This window comes from Arachis duranensis, chromosome 2 (assembly GCF_000817695.3).
Source record: "Arachis duranensis cultivar V14167 chromosome 2, aradu.V14167.gnm2.J7QH, whole genome shotgun sequence".
Lineage (NCBI taxonomy): Eukaryota > Viridiplantae > Streptophyta > Magnoliopsida > Fabales > Fabaceae > Arachis > Arachis duranensis.
Window position 1 is genome coordinate 91,168,879 of NC_029773.3, and position 13,238 is coordinate 91,182,116.

The 13,238-nt window shown below is 29.4% G+C and overlaps 1 protein-coding gene across 1 annotated transcript; it reads left to right on the forward strand.

The window, feature by feature from the left end:
• The first annotated feature begins 3,529 nt into the window (after window positions 1-3,529).
• On the forward strand, window positions 3,530-7,543 carry LOC107476109 (calcium-dependent protein kinase 20-like). Its single transcript, XM_052257548.1, has 7 exons — window positions 3,530-3,901; window positions 4,855-4,998; window positions 5,109-5,261; window positions 5,449-5,564; window positions 5,985-6,170; window positions 6,625-6,834; window positions 6,974-7,543. The coding sequence occupies exons 1-7, from the start codon at window positions 3,592-3,594 to the stop codon at window positions 7,052-7,054; spliced, it is 1,200 nt and encodes a 399-aa protein (XP_052113508.1). The 5' UTR covers window positions 3,530-3,591; the 3' UTR covers window positions 7,055-7,543.
• The last annotated feature ends 5,695 nt before the right edge of the window (window positions 7,544-13,238 follow it).

Consider the following 13,238-nt stretch of genomic DNA (forward strand, 5'->3'; position numbering starts at 1 on the left):
AAACAATAATATTAAAAAGGCAAAAAAGTAAAATTTGTTAAATATTTTTATTATGAATTATTATAATAATTAATAAATACTAAATAAAATAAATTTTAATTATTTTAATATTTTTTAATTCAAAAATTTTCGTTTTCATTATTTTTGTTCTAGATAACCACTAGCTAACATCAATGTCAAATGAATGAATAAAATACGATAGGATATACTTAGTAAATGTCGGTGAAAATATGCCACTTAAAAAATAACTCTTTAATGAAATTATCCGACTTTTTTATTTATAAAAATAAAAACAACTAGTTGACTTATTATTGACATCAAAGTCATGGTTTCAAATCTGAAATATAACAAAATACATAAATAATAATGATAAAAATATACTAAAAAAGAAAGCAAGAAAGGCGTTATTTAATTTTTATTAACTGGTTTTAATATTTATCTTTATATTAAATTAAACAATAAAAAGAAAAAAATAATATTTTCCATATTTAACTATATATAGGTAGATAATAAAAATTTATTATTTATTATATTATATTACTAATTTTAAAATCAAAATGCATGTGTCACATGTCATTTTCTTATTGTAATTAAAATTAATTTTTTTTTCTAAAATTAAAGAACTCTGGCCTCTTTTCTCTTTCTTTTTCTATCTCTCTTATATATTATTATCAATGACTAATTAAGAATTTGACAATCAAAATAACATTCTCTAATTATATTTAAATTAAATTTAAATTTAAATTAAAATACTAAAATTGAAATGTAGTTATATTATATATTATATTTATTTATTACTAACTAATTTAATAACTAAAATGTGTCATATGACACTCTCTTATTAAAATTTAGAAAAAATATTTTCCTCTAAAATTAGTAAACATCCTTTTTATATTTTCTTATCTATTGTTCTCATTTTTCTATTTTTCTCTATCATTCCCACTCTATATATAATTTTTAATTCATATTTTATATTAATAATTTAGCAAATCAAAATGTATCACCCAGATCTTTTCATTATAATTAAAATAAAATTTTTTCTTAATTTCTAAAGTTAACAAACTTCCTCTCTCATTCTTCTTCTTTATCTTTTTCTCTCTTTTCTCTCATTCTCTATTTTTCTTTACCTTTATGTTCTACAAAAAAAATAAAATTAACAACATAATATAATTTAAATAAAAAATATTATTATATACATATTTTTTATTTAATTTTAAATTTTTACTACTTATCTTTTTAATATATATTTTAAAATTTTTTAATATTTATTACATATAATTTTAAAAAATATTAATATTGTGATTAAAAGTTAGAATCAAGATTTATAACTATCAATATAATTTTTTTATGTTAATATCTAATTATATTTTTATATATATAGAAAAAAATATTATTTTTAAATAACAAGTATAAAAATTAATTATTTCTATTTGCGCAATAAATTTAATACCTAATCAAATATAAAAATATACATGTTAAATTCTTTCAAATTTTAGATAATGAATATTAAAATTAAGTAAAAAATTAAACTCTTTATTTAAAAATAATAACTAAAAAACTTATTATTTAATTTTGTTTAAGACTCTGGTTTTCTTAGTCAATGAGGACTTTTGTCTCTTACGACTATTTTATAAAAGTAGTTTAATACTATAAATTTTTCGTGTCATAATCTATAATACCAAAACTGACGTAATTTTAAAAGATTTATATTCCCCTAATAGTATTACAGGAAAAAATACTAGTACTAAATAATGTGAACAATGAATATATGAGATGTTCATTTCACTAGATGTACAAATGGTTATTTTAATATTAAAATTTATGTGAATAATTTAGATTGTTGAAAAAGGTCATTGGTTACCTAACATAACCCTATATAAAATTTTCCATCATTATGGCTAACAAATAAGTGTTTGCTGGTGTAGTAAGTAAATTAGGCTAAGTTTGTTTCTAAGAAGAGGGTAAGATAAGATATCAAAAATAAGACATAAATGATAGAGACACAAAATTTTGTGTTCTTATATTTTTTTTTTGTGATAAACTAGAACAAATTATAAAAATCTAATTTATTCTCATTTTTTTTCATTTAAAAAATTTGAAAAAAAATATAATAATAAAAAAACATAATTATAAAAAATTAACAAGAATAATAAAAAAAAATAAAAAATAAGTTGTGTCCCTGTTTTTTCTATTAAGATGGATATGGATACAAAATATAATAATTTCTGTCCATATTTCATCTCTTAAACATAATTTTGTGTTTTTGTATTTTTGTCTCAGAGTACAAAGACAAGAAAATTATAAAAAATAAAACAAAGTAAAAATAATTGTCTTAAACTCATTACTCTTTGGCATATATCCTTATTTATTTATTTGATTATAATTATATTAGTACTAATTAATTATTAAAATTACTTGCATGCAATGCATGCATGGAAATGAGAGCTACGTGAGCTTCATTGTTGCATCTGTGTCTTATCCAAAATTCCTCAAATTTCTGAAACTAAATACATTCATTCATTCATTCGTCTTCGTTTCTCTCTCATTCCTTTTTATCACAAACGAGTCACGACTCACCTCTCCCGAGTCACCAACTCACTGTTCTCTCTTCAACAATTCATCCGCACGTTCGTTCGTTCATTCATTCATTCCACTTTTTATTCTATCAGTTTCCCACAGATTTCGAATTCAGCAACATCCAAATCAAATTGTCTCCTCCAAATTCCAAATCACGTTTGGATCGAAAACCAAAATTTGGATCGTTTTCGCGCGGAAATCTGGAATTCTCGTGATCCGAGCTCGGAGTTTTTTCTTGGAGAACGCGATTAGGGTTTTCTTTCGAGCTCTCCAGATTCAGCATCAATTGCGTCGTTATGGAAGGAATGTAGGAGAACGACATCGTCGCGCTAGTGAAATCGGATCGCGCGAAATTCCGATTTCCGATGGGAAACAACTGCGTGGGACCTGCCACCGGCGGCGGAAACACCTTCCTCCAATCCATGTCGGCGGCGGTCTCCAGACGGCTCATCCACAGCAGCAGCCACTAGCAACAGGGAGACTCCGTCACAGTCTCCGGCGCCATCAATTCCCGCTCCGAGAACCACCACCGCGGCCGTAGGAGGCAGCAAAGTCCCCGAGCAAATTGCTGTTCAGAGCACGCCTCCTGTAACGGTTAAAATAACTGCCTCGGAAACAAAACCGGCCCAACAGGCCCAAAAACCGGCTCAACCGACTGAAAAACCTGCTCAACCAGCTCAACAACAAGCTCAACCGGCTAAACCGGTGGCGAATAATGAACCTCCTCCAAACACTGGTGGTAATGGTGGTGGTGGTGATGGAGGAGCTAACAAACCTACTCACGTGAAGAGAGGTTCAACCATTGGGCTTCAAGTGGATTCTGTGTTGGGTACGACAACCGGGAACTTGAAGGACCGGTTTAGCTTGGGTAGGAAGCTAGGGCAAGGTCAATTTGGGACAACTTTCCTTTGCTTGGAAAAGGGTACAAACAAAGAATTTGCATGCAAAACAATTTCCAAGAGGAAATTGACAACAGAGGAGGATATTGAAGATGTTAGGAGGGAGATTAGAATCATGCACCACTTGGCTGGTCATCCAAATGTGATTTCCATTGTTGGTGCTTATGAAGATGCCGTTGCTGTTCATCTTGTTATGGAGCTTTGTGCTGGTGGAGAGCTTTTTGATAGGATCATACAGAGAGGGCATTATACTGAGAGAAAAGCTGCTAAACTTGCTAGGGTCATTGTTGGTGTTGTTCAGGCTTGTCATTCTTTGGGTGTCATGCATAGAGACTTGAAGCCGGAGAATTTCTTGTTTGTTGACCATGAGGAGGAATCATTGCTTAAGGCTATTGATTTTGGGCTCTCAATGTTCTTTAAACCAGGTATATACATATATGTATATCAGTTGTTTTGCAGAATCTTGCATTGGTCCTAAGAATTTGTAGTCTTTTAAGATTATTATGGAAATGGTACGGTTGTTAGTTTGTTATTTTTAGACATTTTTGTTGGCATAATTTGAGTAGGTGAGAGAGAGAAATGCTAGAAAATTTATTGTTTCAATGATAGATGGTGAATGAATTAGTAGTGTCACGAGTGAAATGAGTACTACATTATTTTTCTGTGTGAAACAGATATACACCTAGGTGAGTTATTATAAGGGAAAAAGTATGAGATATAAAATATATCTCACATTGAAACCATAGTTGATGTCCAATAGTTTTGTTCAAGTAACATATCTCTTGTGTTTATTTGTAATCATAATTTTATTAACTGTTTAGTTCCATAGTTTTGTTTCCTTATCTCTGAATCATCATTCCTAAAACTAAGTGATTCTTCTTGCAAATCACTTCTTAGTTGACTTTTAGTTTTAATTACCAAATTTTAGGCACTATTGCTGATTATTTATTATAATCTAAGGAGAAGAAGAATGTTTTTCAACATTTAGTTCTTAAATTATTTAGAATTGAGAAGGAAAAACAATTTTATTATGTTTCTGTAGATGCATAAATATGCATTTTATTACACAGATTGTTCACTAAAATGCTAAGGAATCATGCATGTTGATGATATATTATTGCGCTTATGCTTATGAATACTGCCGTGAATAGAGAAAATGAATGACTGGCTGATCTGTAATGCAGGGGTTGTACTTGTAGGGTGAGTGCATTGAGTTGTTTGTGTCACATAACTTAGATATATTATCAGGAAAGAGTTACTGGTTACTTCTAGTGATCCTCTTTTTTATTAAAACAAACACCACTACTAGTTGTTCTGTGTAATATTAATTTATATCTTTTCTAGTTCATTCAGATCAGAAAAGTCTACATCTTTTCAGGTGAAATGTTTACTGATGTGGTTGGAAGTCCATATTATGTGGCCCCTGAAGTTTTGCGGAAGCACTATGGGCCAGAATGTGATGTATGGAGTGCTGGGGTGATCATATATATTTTACTTAGTGGGGTTCCCCCATTTTGGGATGGTGAGAATGATACCACACTTGGTTTTCTTGTTTCAATTCCTTCAAAGTTTTAGTTGAATCTGTGTATAACTCAATGTACTTTATATGTTTGGCTTTCTGTTTTTGGTCAGAAACGGAACAAGGAATTTTTGAGCAAGTTTTGAGAGGAGAGCTTGACTTTGTTTCTGAACCATGGCCTAGCATATCTGCAGGTGCAAAGGATCTTGTTCGAAGAATGCTTATAAGGGACCCTAAGAAGAGGTTAACAGCACATGAAGTTCTTTGTGAGTGGAACATAAAATAGTGGTCTTTTATTCATTGTCAATCATGATATGAGCCTTGGAATTTTCTCTTCCTGATAGGATGCATAATCAAGATATATTTCTGCAACACACTAACCATAATTTTTGTTTTATTTGTAAATTGAAGAATATTTTCTCTTAAATACACGTTAAGGTTGATATTTTGCAGGCCACCCCTGGGTTCAGGAAGGAGGTCTTGCTCCTGATAAACCGTTGGATTCTGCTGTTTTATCTCGTCTCAAGCAATTCTCTGCGATGAACAAGTTGAAAAAGATTGCCATTCGAGTACGTACCCGATCCACTGGTTATATGATTTTTGTTCTATTTGTTTAATTTTTGAGCTCAAGAAACTATAGCATCTCTTTACAACAACACAATTTTCATATAACATTAACGAAACGAACTCATGTAATGGATAGTAAACCACAGTCATTTTAAACTGAAACTGGTCTGCGATTATTGAAAACATTGACATTTTGCTAAAAAGAAAAGGAACGGCGCGTATGACTATTGGAGAAATTTCTCTGTTTAGGAAATGTCACTTACAATATACTACCATTTTAGCTCTGTTGTAGCATTAGGCTGTAATATTGGTTTAATTTCGGAAAATTGATATCCTAGTCTAGTAACTTGGTTTCTTTTTATTCCTTGTTCTGATTTGTATTTGTGTTATTTGGTATGACTTGCAATGTTGTCCCTTGACAGGTAATTGCTGAAAGTCTCTCTGAGGATGAAATTGCAGGACTGAAAGAAATGTTCTCGATGATAGACACAGATAATAGTGGACAGATCACTCTTGAGGAACTGAAAAAGGGTTTGGAGAGAGTGGGTGCTAATCTTAAAGAATCCGAGCTTCTATGGTTAATGGAAGCAGTAAGTGCCTTGCATGCTATCCAAATTGGCATTTCTATGTAGGCATGTTTCTTGCACTTATTAGTGTGTTGTTTAGTTCTGTAATTTTCTACAATTATTTTAGTTGGAATTGGTTATGGTGTAAAATGATTCTTGATAGTTCCTCTATAAGTGATTTTGATATAAAGGAAAATTTTTTACTTCTCCCAAAATCAATTAATTGATTCTAGTAGTTAGAAACCAAACATGAGTAAAATGGGGGAGATCAACTACTGGGGGATGAGGATCATTCTAGGTCCCCCAAATGGTGTTTCAACGATGCATTAATGGATTTATTTGTAACTGAATATACTTCCATTCTTTTGATCGGTAGTAAACTTGGCATTGTACTATTTTTGCACTATTGTGTTCAGCTTGTTATTATTATATTTGGTGTTTCATGTGATTGACCCTTTTAGCTTTGTCCTTTAAAATCCAGGCAGACGTTGATAACAGTGGTACCATAGATTATGGTGAATTTATAGCAGCAATGCTTCATCTAAACAAAATCCAGAAGGAGGATCATCTATATGCTGCCTTTACTTATTTTGACCAAGATGGTAGTGGATACATTACAAAGGAAGAGCTTCAACAAGCTTGTGAAAAGTATGGAATTCTAGATGGCAACATAGATGATATAATACGCGAAGTTGACAAGGATAATGTAAGACATTGCATCATATTATTATTATTGTTGTTATAAGAATTTGGAACATATTTTATGTTAGCTCAATATTTAAGATGGAATTATTACACAGCAAATTTTCCTCCTTAATAAACTTGTATTATGTACTATTTTCCAGGATGGACGCATTGATTACAGTGAGTTTACTGCAATGATGCAAGAAACTGACTTTGGCAAAATTGGTCTACCTAAAGCATGAGTAAAAATTGTGGCTGGCTTCAAAGCATTAATGAACTCTTTCATGGTCATGCCAAAATGAGGGATAGATGTTGATAGATAAAGTATCAGATAGATATATATAGCTAGCATCATCTTCAGATCTCTTCCATGTGCCAGATTATGTAAGTGCTTGCCCTTACACAATGCTAGCTTTAGCTTCAAGGAGAGGAAGCATGAACCACATTGCTTATAACCAGTCCTTTATGTATTTACAAATCATTTTCTTAGTTGAACATAATCAAGTATGCAGCAGTAGTAGATTTTCACAGTTTTCTTTACACCCTTTAAAATCTATTACCCTTTTTTTCTTGGGGGTAAAATAGATGTGGTAGAATGAGATCTCATCATCACTTTCAAACCAACCATTTGCTCATGCTGAATATCATGTTGTATCAACACATGTATTGATGTATAGACTATAGAGCTAAGTAATTTGTGTACCTTTTTTCTTTTTTCTTCTTTCCGTTAATTGGGCTACATATATATTCAGTGTACCTATTTTGTTTGATTTTGTCTTTCTATTTTTGCTAAGGACAAGATCCATTGAATTTGATTAGACCCAATGCCGTGAACATCTTTCTTCATGATTCATGAACACAAGATTCATTGTTCACTCTCACTCAGCCCCACCACCACCTAATTTGTCCCAATTTGTTCAGCTATCAACTTCAATTAAGTTCTCAACTAGCAGGCTCATCTAATGTAATCTGTAACATTAAATAAACCGAAAGAAAGCACTGAATCCATGAGATTATGCGACCATAATTCAGAAAAAAATTGTATATCAATATCATGAACTCAGATCATAGATTAACCGTACCATCTACTCAAGAATCACATACATGATGCTATGAGAGATAACTAATTAAAGAAACATTTCAAAGAGACTGATACTTATTTCTCCTATATATATATATGTAAGCATGGTATTTATCCCTTTTTTTTTCAGAAAAATAGTATAAACATGATAAATTAAAAATGGCTTGACACCTAATATTAATTAAGAAAATGTTAAAGGTTTATTAACGGAATTGTCACTCTTTTAAATATCATTATTTTGAGTAATAATATTAATATACAATTATTTTTATATAATATTAAAAAAATTTGCATAGAGAATCTTCTTTATGTTTTTTTAGGGTTTTTAAAGCTAAAAAGTATCCAACTCATTGAATCAAAATTGTATAGTTTGGATTATCTTCTATCAAAACTAATGTTGGGATTCAAAACGCCCCACAAAATAAATTGTTTTATTATTAGAAAATAACAACATATTAATAATATGTTTCGAAAAGTAATATTTAAGTAATTAATTAGTTCAACTAAGTAGATAATCCCGTTATAATTTACCAGCTAATATTAAGATGAGTTACACCTATAACACGGTATCCACGTTAATTGGCCATTTAAACTTTAAAGTATACCACAAATATTTAGAAGACAATAAAAATGAGCGTAAAGTAAATAAATTTAAATAATCTAAAATTATTGTATTTAATATTGATTAATTATCGTCAAAATAATTATAAAATTTAGATATTAAATTTAAGAAAATAATTTTAATTATTATCTCCTTTAAGAATTAAGATTACCTATATTTAAAATCACATGTAGCACCTATTACGACAACTTTTTAGTGACTCAACAATTACCAATCCCTACTATGTTTTTGACCAAAAACCCAATGCAGTGTTTCTATTTAAGGAAACACGATCTACTTGGATGTAAGTGCATGGTTGAAAGAAGAAACATGAAAGTAAACGAAACACCCAAAAGTGTAATAATGCAATAACTAACCTAGGAATCTCTAGGATGCCCTATAGCTAAAAGCCTAAAGCACATGATATTCAACTAACCAAACACCCTCTTTTTCTCATCTTGCATGCCTTTTCTACCATCTATATTTTACTTAAATCATTTTATGCCTAATGTCTCATTCTCGAAACCTTTTCTTTGAAAGAGAAATAAAGAAAGTTCTAAGAAAGTTTCAAGAAAATTAAAAAGATATCAATGCCCCCAACGGCATCTGCACCTAATGAGCATCTATCTCTTAAGGCAATTTAATTTCAAATAAAAAGGAATTTAAAAAACCCTAAAAATATAGTACTATTTTGACAAACGAATTTTTTGTTATTTTTTTTTAAATATTGATTGTTATATACGTATATGAAATCGATTCCCTAACCTTAATTAGGCTTTGATGACTTCTCATGATTATATATCACTATCATATGAAAGCGAGTAAGTGTTTTATTGTTACTTTTATGCTTCTGTCAAGTCAATGTCTTCCATACTTATACGTATCTTTAGCCCCAAACTATAGATTAACCAAAATTAGTTTTTGCCTCTTTGCAATTATTACATAATTTCGGCATTAGAGTGATAACAATGATATAAATATGGGAAAATACGAGGAGTTAATGAAATATTTATACAATGTGTACAATGGAGGTTTATGAAGTATTAGATATATAATTATTAGTGTTAATTTTTCGAGAAGATGTTTATTATCCCTTGTACTCGGATGGTTATTATAAATAGTATAGGGAATGTTCATTTCATAACTTAATAGCCATTGTACACATTGTACAAATAGTCCATTGTCTCCCTAGCGGAATCCTATAAATATTTCTCAAAATAAATATTAGTTTGATTATTGAATATAATATGCTCATGATTATATTTACTCATTTAATTTGCTCTTTTATTTATCCTTAATCCACTTGGATTAGCTAAGAGCTTAAAAGAAAAATGTGAGGATAAATTATATATATATTATTCACAAGTTAAATTAATTAGGATGGTTTATGTATGAATTGTGAGACTGAAAAAATTGTCACCACAAAAGTTAGTTAGTATGTATGATAGAAAAACCTAAGGTTTTAAAAGATTTTTTTTTTATATTGATTCTTCTCTATTAAAAGTCATTTTTAATATTGGTTCTGTGAGATTTATAATAGTATCTCTTTTTAAAAGATAGGATCCTATCGGCTCTATTTTACAGCATTTTATTCGATCTAATGACATTTTATTCGGTCTTTTATCGATCAGAATTTTCTACTAATAAAATTTTTCTACATGTAGTCTTTTTCAATTGGCCAATTCTCAACAAAAACACTAATATAATGAATAACAAGATTTTAAAAAAATCATCACCACAAAAGTAACTCATATATATAATAGAAAAATTCAAATTCTTATATTTGTAACTCCTATATCTAATAGAAAAATTCAAATTCTTATAAAGTTTTTTTTTTAAGTGTTAACTCTTGAGTATGACTTTTTTTTTTTCCCAAGTATTGGTCTCGTAACAGTTTGCCATTCGGAGTAAAACGCTTATAAGGCAAGTAAAAAAAAAAGAATGAAACTATCACTGTCCTTCGCTCATGCTTTAATTATTGTATGTGATTATGCATTTCTCATTTCTCATTTAAAAGATGAGGGCAAGAACCATTTAAGTTACACAAAAATTCCCAAAACATATGCATGCACACTTGTCAAATTAAATGCGTTGATTCTCCAATTAGGGAATATAAACTTTTTCCATGCATTTGAAAGCAAAATCCAATTGTCTAAGTAGATAAATTATATAAATAATTAAGGGGTTTAGGTAACAAGAGGAAAGATCGAGAAAAACATGATATTAATAATTAATCAAAGGTTTAGTTCGGATCCACTTGGAAGCAAATTGAAGAAAGCACCAAAATATATAGTAACGTGTCATGACATTTGTGGAACTATGTAACGTTTATCACACTGGATTTTTGGCGGCAGACGTGGCAAAAAAATAATGATGCCTCAATCAGCATATAATTTGAGAGATACCAATATTATGATTACACGCATATAAAATAGAATTTAGAGAAAAAGACAAATAGGTCCTAACTTTTCAAACTTTTGATAAATATATCTCTGACAAAATTTAAATACAAAAAAGTTTCTGACTTTAACAAACAGAGGACAATTTAGTCCTTCTGTCTATTTGCCTCTCATACACCTAACGAAACTGGCTGACGTGGCTGAAACGGTGTTCAGGTGTCCGTTACGGTGCCACGTTAGAAGGGGAAAAAAGTTTGAAGGACAAATAAGTCCTTGACGTCATTTTACAAATAAAGTTCGAAGGACAAATAGGTCCTTGAGATTTTTTTTTCAAAATTAATAAACTCATTTCCTAAATTCTCTCATCTACATCTCTCCATTTTTATATTTCTCTCTACTATTTTTACTCTATATATAATTATATTTTATATTAGTAATTTGACAAATCAAAATATGTCATTCGATATTTTTTTACAATTAAAATATTTTAAATGTAAAATTATACACATTAAATTATTTTAAATTTTAGATAACGAATGTTAAAATTAATTACTAATAAAAAATTAGACTTTTTCATATAAAAATAATAACTAAAAATCCTATTATTTAATTTTTTATCTGCAAATATCTTGGTCTTCTTAATCAGAAACTATTGTCAACTTACGACTTTTTTGTAAAAGTAGTTTTATTTTATAAATCTTTTGTGTCATGCATAATTTATACTGTTAGAACAAAGTGAACTATAATTTAAAAAAAAATATTCTCGTAATGCTATTATGCATAAAAATACTAGTTCTAATATAATACACAAATGCACTAATGCTAACTTAATACATGAATGATGCACAAATGAACTAATGCTAACTTGATGCATAAATGAATTGATGCTAACTAATGCCACTGGTATGATGAAAACTGAACTAATGCAATTTAACAAATTCTAATATAATACACAAATGTACTAAAACTAAACTAATGCAATTTAAGAAAACGAGTAGAAACATAACAAGTCCAATTTCTACAATTTTAATACAAATAATTTAAATTGTAGAATAAAACAAGTTAACTAGATTTCAAAATATAAGCATAATTTTATCAGAAATTATTTTTAATATGGAAAGAAAATTGGTGTTTTGGTTGAATATTGACATTTGAAGTGTATTACAGTATTGTGAAAATTATTCAACACGCCCCACGTGTTGGCTAAGATGCTGCCACGTGTTCAACACGCCCCCCACGTGTTGGCTAGAATGATGCCACGTGTTGCACCACGCCTCCCACGTGTTGCACCACGCCCCCACGTGTTGACTTCCCACAAAAAAAATTCACTCATCTATAATTACACCACATTCTCCTATTTTCAACAAAAACACCAATATTTTTTCCATACAAAAAAAAAAATTAGCCTAATTTTATAAACTAAATTCTCATAATAGAAGCATAATAGAAGTATAATGAAAAAAAAAATTCTCAAGGACCTATTTGTCCTTCGAACTTTATTTGTAAAATGACGTCAAGGACTTATTTGTCCTTCGAACTTTTTTCCCCTTCCAACGTGGCACCGTAATGGACAACTGTACACCGTTTCAGCCACGTCAGTCAGTTCCGTTAGGTGTATAAGAGACAAATAGACGGAAGGACTAAATTGTCCTCCGTTTGTTAAAGTCAGAGACTTTTTTATATTTAAATTTTGTTAGGAATGTATTTGTCAAAAGTTTGAAAAGTCAGGACCTATCTGTCTTTTTTCCTAGAATTTAAATTCCAGTATTTATTTAGACAGATAGATAAATTCATTACTCGTTAATCTAAATTGCTTCTTATAAATAATAATTTGTTACTGTTTGATCTAGATTCTAGTACGATGATAAATCGGCCCAATAATATTTTTTTTTAAGGTTTGTTGGTCCATGTAAAAGACATTCTTATTCATATATGGGTTAAATTGGCATTAAATCTTGAGAGATTATAAATCTTTTTAAAAAAATTTCTTATCCAAATACTATAAACAACAAATATAATATATATTTAAAATATGTTATGAAAAATATTAGGGGTCAGTAATTTTGGTGTTTTATAACTATCAATTAGTCATTAATAGTGTTTTTAATGATGTGAGATTACATCTAATGATGAGAGATCACTCACTTTTATTTTAATAATTAAGTGCTGGTCAAAAAACATAAAAATTACTGGTCCCTAGACTTTTCCTATTATTTAATTTTAATCTTTATATCTTACTAACTCGAATCACTTAATCATTGTTGATTAAAAATTTATTTAGGTGAGTTTTCATGAAAAAATATTTTTTAAAGTGATTTTTTAAATTTTTTTTAGAAGTAAACATA